Raw genomic sequence first — 13979 nt, forward strand, 5'->3', positions numbered from 1 at the left:
TAGACAGAACGAAGGAAAAATAATTATTTCTCATTCCGTGCCTTTTTTCGGCATAATACCTTGCCATTGATAAAACGTTTTCGGACTCCGCCCACTTCGCCTATTTGTCACGCGACGTCACAAACCCGCGAAAACTCATATAGCGTCAAAGTGACGTGTACACTTTAAAGACGCATTAATATGCCGAATAAAACTGACTTTGTTTACTTAATAGCAGGAGGCTGTCCCGTTCCAAAAGGAATAGAAGATGGCGGTCCAGAATTGCTCTGGCACTAGCTACTTGGAGCGGCAGTGGAGCATTTATTTATTTGCGTATAATAAACATTTTTCCGTGGCACTATAACGTTATCGAGCCTTTTCGGCACGCATGCTACATCAGTTTGCGAACTATTCTTTGCAGAGGATCGGTTCTGGCGGTATTTTTAACGTTGCGTTGCACGCCACCGCGATTTTCGACCATCCACCTCAAGCTAATTAAGGGGAAGAGGATCAATCACACACGCCGGCACCGCCCTCTTCAGTTGGTTATCTACTTTCACTGTTCTGCCTCGGCCCCACAGAATCCCTGTCAACTTGAGCGTACTCTTCGCCTCTTGTCAGCCAGTTCGATAGAAAAATCTGCTCAATGTAGGGAATGCTATTCGCTTTGAAAGCAAAAAAAATAGTCGCATACTACAAACTAGGAGCGCGTTTCATAGGGCTTATCAAACAATGCTACGGGTTACCGCCCGATGCTTGCGTCGGTGGCTACGTAAGTTTGACGTCAGCAGATTGGAATAAAAACAGATTAGAATAGTTTTACGTTATAGGGCCCTAGGTCTCCATTTTGCCGTTTGTGCTTTCCTTGATTGGATCCTTCTAGTCACACAGGATGCATTGTTTCAGACTCCTTGTCAGAGGTTAAGAAGTCCGATGCGGCTGTAAGCAAAACCATAGAGCCCCTTGCCTTAAGGTATTCGACTTCGTGCGTCACATTTGCATTCAAAACTTAATACAATGTATAACGCATATTCTCAGTTCTGTCACGAATGAGCTTCGCTACTGGTAAACAACACAATGTGATGCAAGAAAGTAACAGTAAATTTTTATGCACAAAGAAAAATTTGCATATGAAAATTTGAGGCTGGTAACCTGCCGCTCGACGTCCTCGAAGAAACTAGATGAAATGTAAAATTATGGTGATCAGTTGGCATCAAAATTTTCTGCCTCCTTTTCTATATGTTTTTTTTCGGCCTAGTCGAGAAATCGAAAGTGGCTAAAACCTATTCTTTTTTTTTTTTTGTGGGCTGACGATGGCGAACTTTTTTACCGCACTGGGACCTTAGGCGCGAAATAACCAGGTTTTCAGTAATATGGCTAGAAAAGTGGTGCCAACCATTTTAGTCGGCATATCTTGTGCGAGTGTTTTCTTTTCTATTTTCTTGCAGCAATACCACAATATTGAAATAAGTAAGGCCGCTGTGGAATGAATGAGGGTACAAATTACTCATTTCCCTCAGCTTTATTTTTATTTCAGGCAACTGCCTTTCGAGAGACGCTATTAAAGCATATTTGGATTACTGACTTTCCGTCAACATTTTTCCCAAAGGCATTGATAAAATTTACTGTTCTTTAATACTATATTGCTGAAAGGTAACTGCCTTTGTTTGACCCTTTGTCAAAAGTCAACAGAAACCCGACATCCGTGTCTATAAATACAGCTGCTCCCGCATTCTGTGTCCGCAACTTACTTTTGTATCTCTTCTGATTTATGAACTCTTATCTAGTGCTTTTCGCCTAAAGCACTCTTCAAAAGTTCAAGTGCGCTAAAACACGCGAACCAAAGAACCTATAAGACAGCGTTGGTGCCATTTTCTTACACAGTTTTGCTCAGAAGATCGAATTTTTTCGATTACAGCCAACAGTTACTTAATCGTGGTGAGCACATGTCCTTCAAAAAACAAGCAGCTAAACATGCCCTCTTAACAGAGCACAATACAGCTCTAGCAAAAATGCTGTTTTAACTAACACGCTTTGTATCATAGCCCATTTCACATGCGCACTTTGTTGAGCCTTTTAGTAAATGTTTTAACTACGCTGTGTTAGCACAATATACTGCAAAACGCACGAGCATAAAACAGGGAAAACTTGGTGTGTTCTCTAGCATTTTGCGCCAATACGCTGTAGTTTGAATGGAAGACCAACTTGCTCGACAGTCACTTCTAAAGTGACGTCTAAAATGACTTCTGCAGTGACAATCGGCTATATTTAGCGCCGATTCGTGGATATGAAAAAAATTTTCAAGTTGGTGTTCGTGTTGCCCTGTTTATTTTCGGTCTGTATCTGTTAGGCGCAATCCGATACCTCAAGTGGGAGTTACAAACTAACTGGTACAAGTAGTAGACGTTAGGAGCAGTTGCAGTGGCACCGCTTATTAATGTTACAATCGCGGCAACGCACTTGCCCCAAGCCTTGAAAACACGCCTGTTCCCTTCATTTGAATATGAATTAGCCGATGGCGAAACTAGGCTCTTAATGTTGTTAAGCGTATATCCTACTAAGTAGATGGAACATTATCGGAAAATTATTTCCCGTAGTGGAACTGTGCGGAACGAATATTCTTGAGCATCCCCTCTCCTTTCGGTTGAGCTTCTTGCCACTGTTGCTGTCGTCATAATCATCGTTATCATCATCATCATCATTGTAATAAGGCTATGTATAGAAATGTCCACTGCAGGTCGAAGGCCTCTCCCAGCGATCTCCACTTAGCAGTGTCTTGCGCTAGGTGATTCCAACTGGCGCCTGCAAGCTTCCTCATTTTGTCACCTCACCTGATTTTCTGCCGTCCTCGACTGCGCTTCCCATCTCTTGGCACCAATTATGTAACTCTAATGGTTCCATGGCCAGAACTAGCCCTTGCGCCATTAAAATCCACTAATCAATTAATGGTCCACCGGTTATCTACCGTAATCATTACAAGACCCACCCATGTCCATTTTCTTATCTTCTAATCTTAGGTAGAATACTGGGTGTTCCTGTTTGCTCGTTAATCCGCGTCCCTGTCTTCCTGTCGATTAACGTTACTATTGCTTAAATGTTACTGTCCTTTCCCATAAGCCCCACTGTTAAAGTGGAATATCTTTATCTCGTTGCCCATAGGTTTAACTAAATGGACGATATTTGCAGAAATGATTGAGTTACAAAGTAGAACTTGTGGGTAATTAAAATAGGAGTGTAATCTGATCCTCTAATCATATGTAAGATATGAAAAAATCGTCATTCCCTGGTTTCTTCAATATCCAATCATGATGATCAGAACTTTCCTGTCGATAGGCAGTATCAAGACGCAAATTTTTATCTGAGAAAATTGTGGTTTTCCAAGAGATCATGAACATAAATTGATCCCACATTAGCCAGAACTTCCATCCTCCTAAGATTACATCAGCTTTTTCTGGACTCACTTATATTCATACTTAAAGTGAAGCTCAGAAATCACCGCCCTCCCAGTCCGTGAAGATAGACGAAAAGCGAAGTTGTGTTAGTTGCACCTCAATGTTCTCAGTGAAGATTGCTGCAATGAAGTCTGTTGCCCCGATCACGTGAGTACCCTGGTACCGATAATTACTTCGTGGATTTGTCTAAACTTGGCGCTTGCGGCTTTAAATGTACTAGTGAGGTTATTTAATAGCCATTACATTACTAAAACTCGAAGTCTGTAGAGCTTTTAAAGCACAGCAAGGCAACCTTGCCGTGTACTCGGTGTGCACGGCAATCATACAGAATTGTTGCATTTATACCGCAATATATTCTTAAAAAGATAAATAGTTTAAAAAGAAAACTACTTGCGCACTATGGTAGTCCCTATCAAGCGCCGGTCATTGTCACCCTTTGGAGACTCTCGGAGACTCTCAACCTTGTTGCATATAGGTCTCGCTCAGTTACTGCAACGTACGTGCAAACTTCCTAAGTGGAGCCCAAGTGAAACGAATATGCTTCAGCGTCTATTTTCTTTCTGTTGAACTTGTACTGTCTGTTGCATTGTTCTCTGTATTGTTCAACCTAACCTTCGTTGAGTAAGTGGAACGTATTTACTGACATGTTCGTCTGGTAGGGCCAAGTGAAGGGTCAGTTCTGGCAGCTTTCCACGACACGCTCGTAATATAACCTACCAGCACCCCACGTGGCTGACTGCCATGCTATTGAGTTCTTTTTGAAACCGTACTACGGCCACCTCTATTTTAGATGGCGTGATGAGTCTCCTCTTCAACATCCGAAACCGCGCTGTCGTTGGTGCGCAATTCGAACGGGCGATATAACAGTTTGTGTAAATAAATAGTTGCGACACTCTCGCAAAAATAAGGCTTCCTACCCCAATTAAGTGGTCTACAGTTGCCTAAAAACGCAAGCAAAAATAAATAATTGTAACGGGACACAAGAAAGCTTTATGTCAGTGTTCTTTAAAGCCCCCGCAATTGGCGTCGGACAATTTCGTAGCGAAGTTTCGTAGTTCGTAGTTTTTCGTAGTTCGTAGTTCAATAATTGAGCTCAGGCGTTCTGTCGGACCCAGGGAAAACTAACCCGATAAATGAAGCGGTCGCAGGTGGTCTCTTCCCGAACGATGTCAACTGAAGTGGGGATGTGTTCACCACGCAATCAATATCTGCGCCTCTGGAGCACCTAGTCGAGTGCGAGGCATGTGCGATGTGCGATGTGCGATGCCCTCTGCGCCAAATAAACTGCGGGAAGCTGAACGAGGGTTCATCTGCTTACTTAGGGTCGTTTGGAAACCGAACGTTTGCGGCTTCGAATGACCAACATTCATTTCGAAATTATACATGACAGTGGGATAATTCTGCCAAGCAGTTTACTTAGCCGCAGCGATTTAATGTGCTGCAGCTGAGAAGCGCGATCAAAATGCGCAAGGTTACGTTCACAGCATGTTTAGTGCCTCGTTTCTGGTTGTAATTGATTCTAACCATATTCAGTGGATGTTTCGTATCTTTAACCAAGGACTAAGCTACCGTATTCACTGCTCGTACTCTGAGTGCTATGCGACGTTTTGTTTTGGGCCTTCCACTTTCCCTCTCTTCTTCACCTCCTTCTTCACTCTTTCTTTTTCTACTTTTGCTTTTGAAGAGACGACTGATAATCGTCTTTTTTTCTTTGGGTGCTGTATTTACCTATTATTTTGCGTTATAAGTAATAACAATAACATGAAGCAAGTTCAAGCTATCAATGGCTAACACTGCGATGCAGGTTGTCTAATATTGTGCTTTAGTAGCAGGTAAATAGATTTTAAGTTCTTCAGTACTTGGTCATGAAAAACACGAGTGTGAGGCCAGTCTTTATGTCCATGTTGAGTCATGTGATGCTGCAAAAAGTCTGTCGCGACAGAACCGTAACAGGAAAGTATCGAGCGAGCACATTACACGGCTTTCAGGGAATCAGAAAACTTGAACATACCATTATTTACCAATAAATAAGCCCATATAAGGTCATCGCACTTGAATGAACCATGAACGTAACGATCAAACTCCCGCGTGCCCTGTCCAGAAGTGATGGGTCTGTCGTGTGCTACCAGCTTGAAATACGGGTTAGGGCACAGCGCCCAAAACTATGAACCTAATAGCTGCTACTTTTTTCGGAGCTTCTTGTCACAGGAATAACGTCATCGACATATCTGCCATGTAGAAGAGGACAAAAGTCATGAAACTGATACAAAATTCAGGCAGGCCTCGAGCTTCTCTTATTACGAATTTACGGTCGCGATCACGACATAAATTTTCAATTAAGTTGAAACGCCACAGTCTTGCACGAAAGGGCTAAGGTGGTTAGGGAGAGTGAACCTATCATTAGCGAATGCGGCCTGCAATGGCTAGCACTATTATAGCGACAGCAATTATATATAGACACTCCAGGAGCATTTCTTTCTGCTAGCGTCGCCGTCGCCATCGCCGTGATGTTCTGTATAATGTCCAAGGGGGGATCAAATCGTAGTCGCACGCTGTACGCTGTATGTGCGAGTGAAAGCGTACGAGGGTAAGCCGGCGAATGTGGATCACTGCCGTGGGTGCGGGCCAGGAACTCTGGCCTGAAGCGTGCCCTCTCCTATCGCGCGCGAGGCAGGGGGGTCAGGCGAGGGAGGGGGGGGGGACGTTCTTTTCCGGCGGCTTCTAGGGTGCCTCTAAGTCCTCCTGGCCCGCTACTCCGTGCAGAATAGGGACATCCGCAGCGTCAACAATGGCGTTGGGCACGCGAATGGCGGACACCGTTGTAGACGCCTTTCGTGGACGCCGTAGGGATGCGTTTCCGGTGATCATGTGCCATGAAAGCGATCTGCGAGGCGGCCAAAGTGCGCTCCCGCGCGGGCCTCATCTTCAAAGCGATCTGTGACGTTTTCACAGCGCGCGTAGTGTCGGTAGCCTCGTATGGCTGTGCTTTCGACATTTCGCTCACGTTGAAGCGTGAGATACACGAAGGTCGATTCGCCTTGCTGCTACCGCGATTCCTGAATCCAACATTTTGACAGCGAGTTTCCGCGCTCATCCAGCGAGATGTGTTTATGTTTACATGTACGAGCGTATCCTCATGCCTGTTAACTTAGTTAAGACACATTGGTGGGCTAGCTGGTTCGAATGCACGATAGAATGTAAAAGTGCGACGCAACAAGAACGTAGAAAGACGCAGACGCACAAAGACAGCGTTGTCTCTGTGTGTCTGTTTCTTTTTACGTCCTCGTTGAGTCGCGCTTGCACATTCCATCATTGTTAATTTAGTTAGTAAGCGAATGTTTACAAGTTTATGCCACCAATAAAACTGCTATCCTTACTTCGTACAGCTACCTACTAATTTGCTATCTCAATCGGTGCTTGGCCTTTCGAGCGGAACTGTGAATCTTTATCATAGTAATCACGACGTTATTTGGACCACTTGCCTTTCTATTTGACTAGGCTGCATATTTCAGGGCACAAAAATACCACACCTTTCAAAATATTTCAGACAGTTCACAGAACGTTTTAAACATTTACCTGTAAAGACAGTTCACTTTATATAAGCAATTCGTTGAACTAAATCCTGTAGACATTCTATAGACTTTTCGCAAAATTGTTTTGTAAATAATTGTTGAAAAATCTCTATTTCAAAGCTCTTTATAGATACTCTTTAGACTTACAGCTTGGCATTTTTAGAGGCCCTTTTTTATAACATTTCGCTCCACAAATATCTTCGGAATGTCTATAGGCTTATCACCTCAAAGTTTCTTTATATTGTGATCTAAAGACTCTCAATGGCATTTCTTATGATCTCTCCATGGACAGTCCTCAGAATGCTGATCTTGAACGTTTTGTTGAGATCACTTGCATCGATTAGCCTCTTTTAACCTGAATTACGTAAATGATGGAACTATTTAGCGGGCCTAATCCAATACACCGTCATGTTTGAAGTACAAAGAAGTCAATAAGCAAGCCAATCAACACCTTATGAGACACTTTATTTCCGTAAATTTACCCGGTCATCACGTTTTTGAAGTCAAAGAAATGTTTGATGACATTGTTCTCGTAAACAAAAATACACAAGCATGTATACTGCTACATACTACTACATACTCCTGCCCACACCACGCGATACCACAGAAATTTCTTTCAGCGTTCGAGCATGCTACTTAAACGGCGCAGGTTGCGTTTGATTATCCGTCGATTTCTTTAACGCGGCAAGAACACTACAGAGCACATGATGTTTTGACAAAAATACACAATTGCATCAAGTAGCACACCGTGAACAGATCCACGATCACACTGAAAATAGCCGGGGTTACCACGAATACAGGTAACTTGCAATGTTTTCATTCTGACAGTTGACGCCTGATTCGGAGTAACATTACAGCAAATTTTGCTAATAAGAGGTAAGGATATCTTTATTTATTTGTGAATGCACTCTCAATGCACAAGAAAACAGAAATTTTCAAATGTATGTGTTTGTCAACTATACATTTTCAGCCAAACCTAAATTCATGAACTAGTTAGAAACAATTGCGTTCGAGTACCAAAAGGAGGACCAATGCCTGGCTGGCGTTGATTGGCAATTTATCTTGTTGTAATGACCCCTCAGAAAAGCTATTGGCACAACGCAAATGTTGCACATTTGACCGCAGTATGAGTGGTGGCAACTATATTATGTTTGTAAGTAAACAAAATCTACGTTCACTTGTTTACGCTGTTTTGAGCGTGTAATGTTTTAGATGTCACGAACAATGACTATTAAAGTACACGCTAAAGAAGCACAATAATGGCATTTACTGAGGGAGAGTATACAAATATAAGGAAACAGCAATTACTGTCTCTATTATCACTGGGCAGCCCATGCCATTATTCAAACAAGGTCATGATCTATATCTAACCATCTCGTTTGATCTTCAAGGTTAACGATTCGTTTTTCTTAGTTCTACTTGAAATACATTGAGAATTTGGAATTATGGTAGCTACGTTCAGGGTGCTCTGGTCTAGCGGCAAAGCCAACGCAATGTAACACAGTCTATTTACAGACGACAGAGAACTGCAACCGGAATGAACAGCTATCTGCAAAGTACACATTTAGCAGTTACAGATGGCCAATCTCAACGCCACCGACAAAACGGCTTCCTCCAATTCCTTTTTTTTTTTTGCAACATGTACTGGAAATGTACTTCCGCAGGCGGTGACGTCATATCCGGAAGCATGGGGGAATGGGAACAGCAGACGAAACCAAAAACGACACCACACACAGAGTACACACACACACACGAACACCAAAGGGGTTGGCGTCGCCATTTTCGTGCGTTCGCATAGCGACGCCATTTTCGTCCCCTCCTGATTGGGCGAGAGTGATTGTCCGCGACAGTGGCGTAGTGAGGCGGCGAGGCCAGCAATACAGAGTAGGTTAGCAGCGTAGACCAAGAGGGCTAAACTACACTTGTTACTACTAGGAGTGCAATAATTAAGGGTGCGTCGCATGCCGCATCCTTGAAATCAAAGTGATAGCGTGGCTCTGACAAACTCTAACTGCTTTGTAGACGGCAAATAACAAGTCTTGGAGACCTAGTTGGTTTCTAAGGGTACAGCATAGAGGCGACTAAGTTAAAAAAAAGAACGCTTCTTTTCTTTGTCTATTACATTTCAGAAACAGATTTCACCTGAAGAGAGAATTTCGTAAACGAGCCGGATATACTAAGCCCTAGGTTGCCGGTGCTTTAAATGTGAAAAAAAGTAACTGTTCGTCATGTGAGCTTTAGTCTCTCTTTTTGTTGCCCCTGCATGCTTAAACCACTTATCATATGACATTCTCTTGTTTTATTCCACTCGGCACTTTCTCACTAGGTATTCCTGTCCTATATTTCAATGTATTCGTAACAAAAGCATCGATAAATATATTTGATATAAAACAGAATATGTGTCACAAACTGGCTCTGGCTCTTCGCTTTTCCAGCGCGAATATGCACTGTTCATCAAGTTAACCGGTCTCCATCATATGGCTCTGTACAAGACACGCTCTACAAACTGCTACGCAAATCTGACCCTAAACGTGCTATATGTCTTTACTACTGAGCTTTAGAAATTCAAAGTTAGCACATTTGCTTGAATGAAAGCGGTTGCCATGATAACGGCAACGAATATACTCTGAAAGAAAGTCTACATTGTTTCTATAGTGTAATAATTATACTCGAAAATAGCAGATTGACGTCGTGTTTTCGGTTTGCTAGTCGTTGCTCATTGAGCGCCAAGCGTTGTTACTTTTGCTCGCTCCCAGCGCAAGCAACACTGCTAACTCATTGCTAAATTCACTGACAATGCCCACTGCTAATTAAGAAAGCTACACCATGATTTGCCTCTGCATCGGTTTTTCTTACGCTGAATGTGAGATAGCAAGTTGTTCGAAAAGGGCGTATAAGCACACCGAACGTATTCATAATGTTCAATGCTCGAGTATTTTTTATCATAAAATAAACCAGATTTCTGAAAGACTACGCGGATCTTGAAAGTGTTGTTGGGTTGATTGTCCTTCTTTTCAGGAGAAATATCTGAAAGGGAATCTGGTGAGATGGCTACGTCTTGTAAGATCGCAGCGCAGGGATTCGGCAAACAAAAATACTGGGATACAATGTGAAAGCAATAATTTTGGCATTTTTGTAGTAATATGTCTTAGTTAACAATATGTGTTGAAATGGTAAAGAACGTAAATGTCCATGCCTCCGGATACAACGTCAGATACACTTAATGCACATTTTTGTGGCACAAAATGACTATATGTAATGACCAAACGAAGGAGCATATTGAAATAAGAACCTTTCTATACAAAGCAATCAGCAGAAACCAGTTCTAGAAGATATATTGTGGGTTGTTTCGCGAAACAATTACATTCAGAAATAGAGTAGGACTGAAGGGACATTCTTTCAAGCGCATACTAGCGGTAAATTTTACTCAAAGATTGGTTTACTCAACATCGCTTTGTAGATACGTATCTGTCCATTTACCGTCGCTATACCGTCATAAGCGCACTGGTGTTCAGCTAACAAGGAATATTTAGGAAAATATGCGTTGGAATACGTCCACACATCTTTCATTTATCACCCGATGCTTGACAAGCTTCTTAGTCCTCTAAACATTAACAAGTGCTGATAAATAACCTCTCTGATAGAACTGTACTTGCACCATACACAGTATCACATAGCAGCAGAATGCAACGTTTCGATGAATAACGTTTATAGGTGGATTTGTCATTTGCTGTACAAAAATATACAGACTTAGCGCCAGCTGAGAACCCTGAAGCACTTGATTAAGGTTATCGCAGCTGATCAGTAATTAGTAATTTATGTAGTGAATACGCTCTGTTTTCCCACGCAATTCCTTATGTTAACGTTGGAAAAATAATTGCATTTAACCTGTACGTTTATTGATTTGAGTTCTTGAGCACGTAATCTCACGTACGTAAAAACACATTAGCATTTTACTTCTGCAATCTGATAAATTTAGACGGCGTTGTATTTGATTGTGTAATACAGAAAGTAGAATAGCGTTCACCGGACATCGGAAGAGAAATGTGTAAAGATATGTCATGATTTCATGGATTAGGAAGGACAAATTTTGTTTTTTCAAACGTTTGAAAATTTATTGCAATAATCCAATGAGCCATTCCTGCTATTTTCTAAAGCACTGAATCGGCACTGTATAGCCTTATATATTTCTCTTCCACGACATATACAAATATACGTTCAAATGTGATTAGTTTGTATCCTATCGAAGTTCTTATTCCCTTATTGTTCCAGCGCGTAAGGTATTTCCCCTAGGGCTAAAATTTCATCTTTCGCAGTTTTTTTTTCAGTTGCTTTGTGGCGTACGATTTGTAGTTTTACTACAACTGTAGTGTATACTAATTGTAGTGTATGCTAAGTGGGGTTAGATTGCAGAAAAGCAACGATTTCTGGATGCACGTCTCGTAAACTTTATCCGACTGCTCTGAAAAAATTCGAGGGGTTAACAACAGTAGAAAATCACGATTCTGTATTTGGCGCATAGTGTTTCTTTCCAGTGGACACAAATATATGAATTACAAAACAAGTTACTGCCTTTCTAGCAAACGTTTTTACCTTCCTCTTAACCAAACATTCTGTAATAAAGACATGTCACCTCATCTTCTGAATATAGCAAAATATTCCTCGCTGCAGAATAAATGGCAATTGCCGGCAAAATTTTGATCGGCTTTGCACATTTTAAAAGATTTTAAAAATTTCTTAAGCGGCGTCTCTGGGATTTCTCGCAGGACTGTGTTAAACTTCCTGAAAAAATTGTTGTCTTTCTTATCAAAACGGAGACTGCAGGGTGTTCAAGTGTCCAACAATAGTGTACATTATGATCACAATCATTACAGCTTGAAACTATGGATGTAAGGCTAAAGCTGTGACCCTTATTTTCATAGCCTGAACATAATTTACCGATATCAACCAAATATTTTATTGTTTTTCTCAGGGTCTTCTATATACCGTTGTACTGACGGGTTCGCGCTGTTAAGTTATTATTTGAGCGACATGCTTCAAACTCAACAGTACCATTCGTCAAAGAAATGCAGATAATTGCAGTTAGGTGATGAGTTAGCATCCTATTAAGCCCTTATAAGAGACGGCCAAACTTAAAGCAACTAGCAACTGTTTCACTAAATAAAAGTAGCAACAGCACATATCCTGGCTCTATAATTTAGCTGAAATTGTGCCCAGATACATTTTTCTGCTTAACTGAGCTGACGAGGTCAGGATAAAAGTATCAGGCGACATGTTCTGTTAAGGACATAGTGATCACACCATCGCCTTTAAGCTAAGCATCTTGGCTTCAGGCCATAAGTTGGAATATGCAACGGAAAGCGTTATGCAACGACAGAAAGTTTTCTTTTCATTTCTTTGCGATAGATTTATGCCGGCACATCAAAAATTCTTGTCATCCTTTCAGAAATACCTGCAGTACGACATGACGTCCTCTATTCACGAAAAAGGGGCCTGTGATGAGTGGCCAAAATTTATGCCGTAAGCTTGGCAGTGCGTTAAGAGGACAGTGATTGTATACTGATGACTCAAGGCTATTTCCTCATGTCAAAACACCAAGGTTATAGGGACAACGAATTTTTGATCTTTTCCACCGTTTCCTGTTGTCTTTCACGACCCAAAAGCAACGTTTGAAGCAGCATGGAAGGCAGCCTCACATAGTCGCATTGCACCCAGTACTAGAAAATGACTGTGTCAGAATAAAGCATTACAATCACAATTGCTTTTGAAAATCAAGAGCTTTGAGAACAGTTCTTTTCTGCTTAGTCACACACGTTTCAGGTTTCTATCCGCATCGCCATTTCCCGTAAATGAATCGAAGAGGAGCAAGTATATGAAAGAGACCAGTATATGTATACGTAAGCAGTTTAGCATTTATTTTGTGCATGTAAAGCAGCTACTTCTTTTGTGTTACTAATAAGTGGTCACCTGTCCTCACGGGTCATGGTGTCGGCGAACCTTCAGCAACCTTTTCGCCCCCACTTTACAAGCTTCCTTTGGATGGCCAACAAATCAAAAACTTTTGAACAGCCTTGCACATTCTCTGGTTGTCCTTTAGTTCCTGCTTTAGGTGTCTCACTCCAAAAAATAACGAAAGAAAGCTAATGACAGTGTTGACAGATCGACGAGTTCCTGAGTGTCCATGATGTTAGGAACAGCTAGGAAAAAACTGAACACGAGAGAGTAAGTCTATGTAGCTAGCAGGCTGGGGTTTGGAAGGCGTCAACTCAACGTGTTCGCTTCTTCAACTTTTGCTGACAATATGATCACTGCACAGCGATTTCGGGTTGTCATACCGGACGCTATTCACCACTTGCCTTTATACCCAGCTACGCACATCACACAATTTTTCATCAGAAACACAGCCAACAATGCCATTTTGTTCACCCATTGGAATGGGGACGACCGAGCAAGAGAGAGAGAGAAGCATCGTGCGCAGACCTCTCTCTCTGGATGCACTGCCGCAGCAGCATGGCATCAGCATAACGTAACAGACCCGCAAACTTATAAACCGAAGCAATAGGAAGGATGGAAGGGTGAAGTGGAGGGTTCAGAGAAGGGGGCGGGGAGCTCGATTTGCCGCGCAGGATCAGACAGGTAATTTGGGCAGAATGGTAAGTTGCGTCAGAGGGTTGTCACTAATCCATGAATCCCGTGGCGACCAGCTTGTCGAGGAAAAACTTGACGTCTGCCAGCTCCGAGTCACGGATGCCGAGCGAACGCAACAGGCTGATGTCCCCGCTCTCGACGGCCATGAAGACGCTGCGAAGGTGCTCCAGGTCGGAGCGCATGAGGTGTAACGCCTTGCCGAAGTCTTCCAGCGTCTCGCCCTCTGCGCACGAGTTGAGAAGAAAAGTGGCAGTTTCGCCGTAAGCGGACAAGCTCTGACACAGTTTATGGCATGGTTTATCGTTATACGCCTGGAACTCCTTAGCTG

At 42.3% G+C, this 13979-nt stretch overlaps 1 protein-coding gene across 1 annotated transcript in view; it reads right to left on the reverse strand.

Moving 5' to 3' along the window:
* Nucleotides 1-7447: 7447 nt before the first annotated feature.
* LOC126544556 (IDLSRF-like peptide) overlaps nucleotides 7448-13979 on the reverse strand; it is a 152775-nt gene continuing 146243 nt past the window's right edge. Inside the window, exon 4 of the mRNA XM_050191906.3 lies at nucleotides 7448-13874. Coding sequence (XP_050047863.1) covers nucleotides 13681-13874 — 194 coding nt within the window. The 3' untranslated portion in view covers nucleotides 7448-13680. The remainder of the gene's footprint in view (nucleotides 13875-13979) is intronic.

This window comes from Dermacentor andersoni, chromosome 10 (genome assembly GCF_023375885.2).
Source record: "Dermacentor andersoni chromosome 10, qqDerAnde1_hic_scaffold, whole genome shotgun sequence".
Lineage (NCBI taxonomy): Eukaryota > Metazoa > Arthropoda > Arachnida > Ixodida > Ixodidae > Dermacentor > Dermacentor andersoni.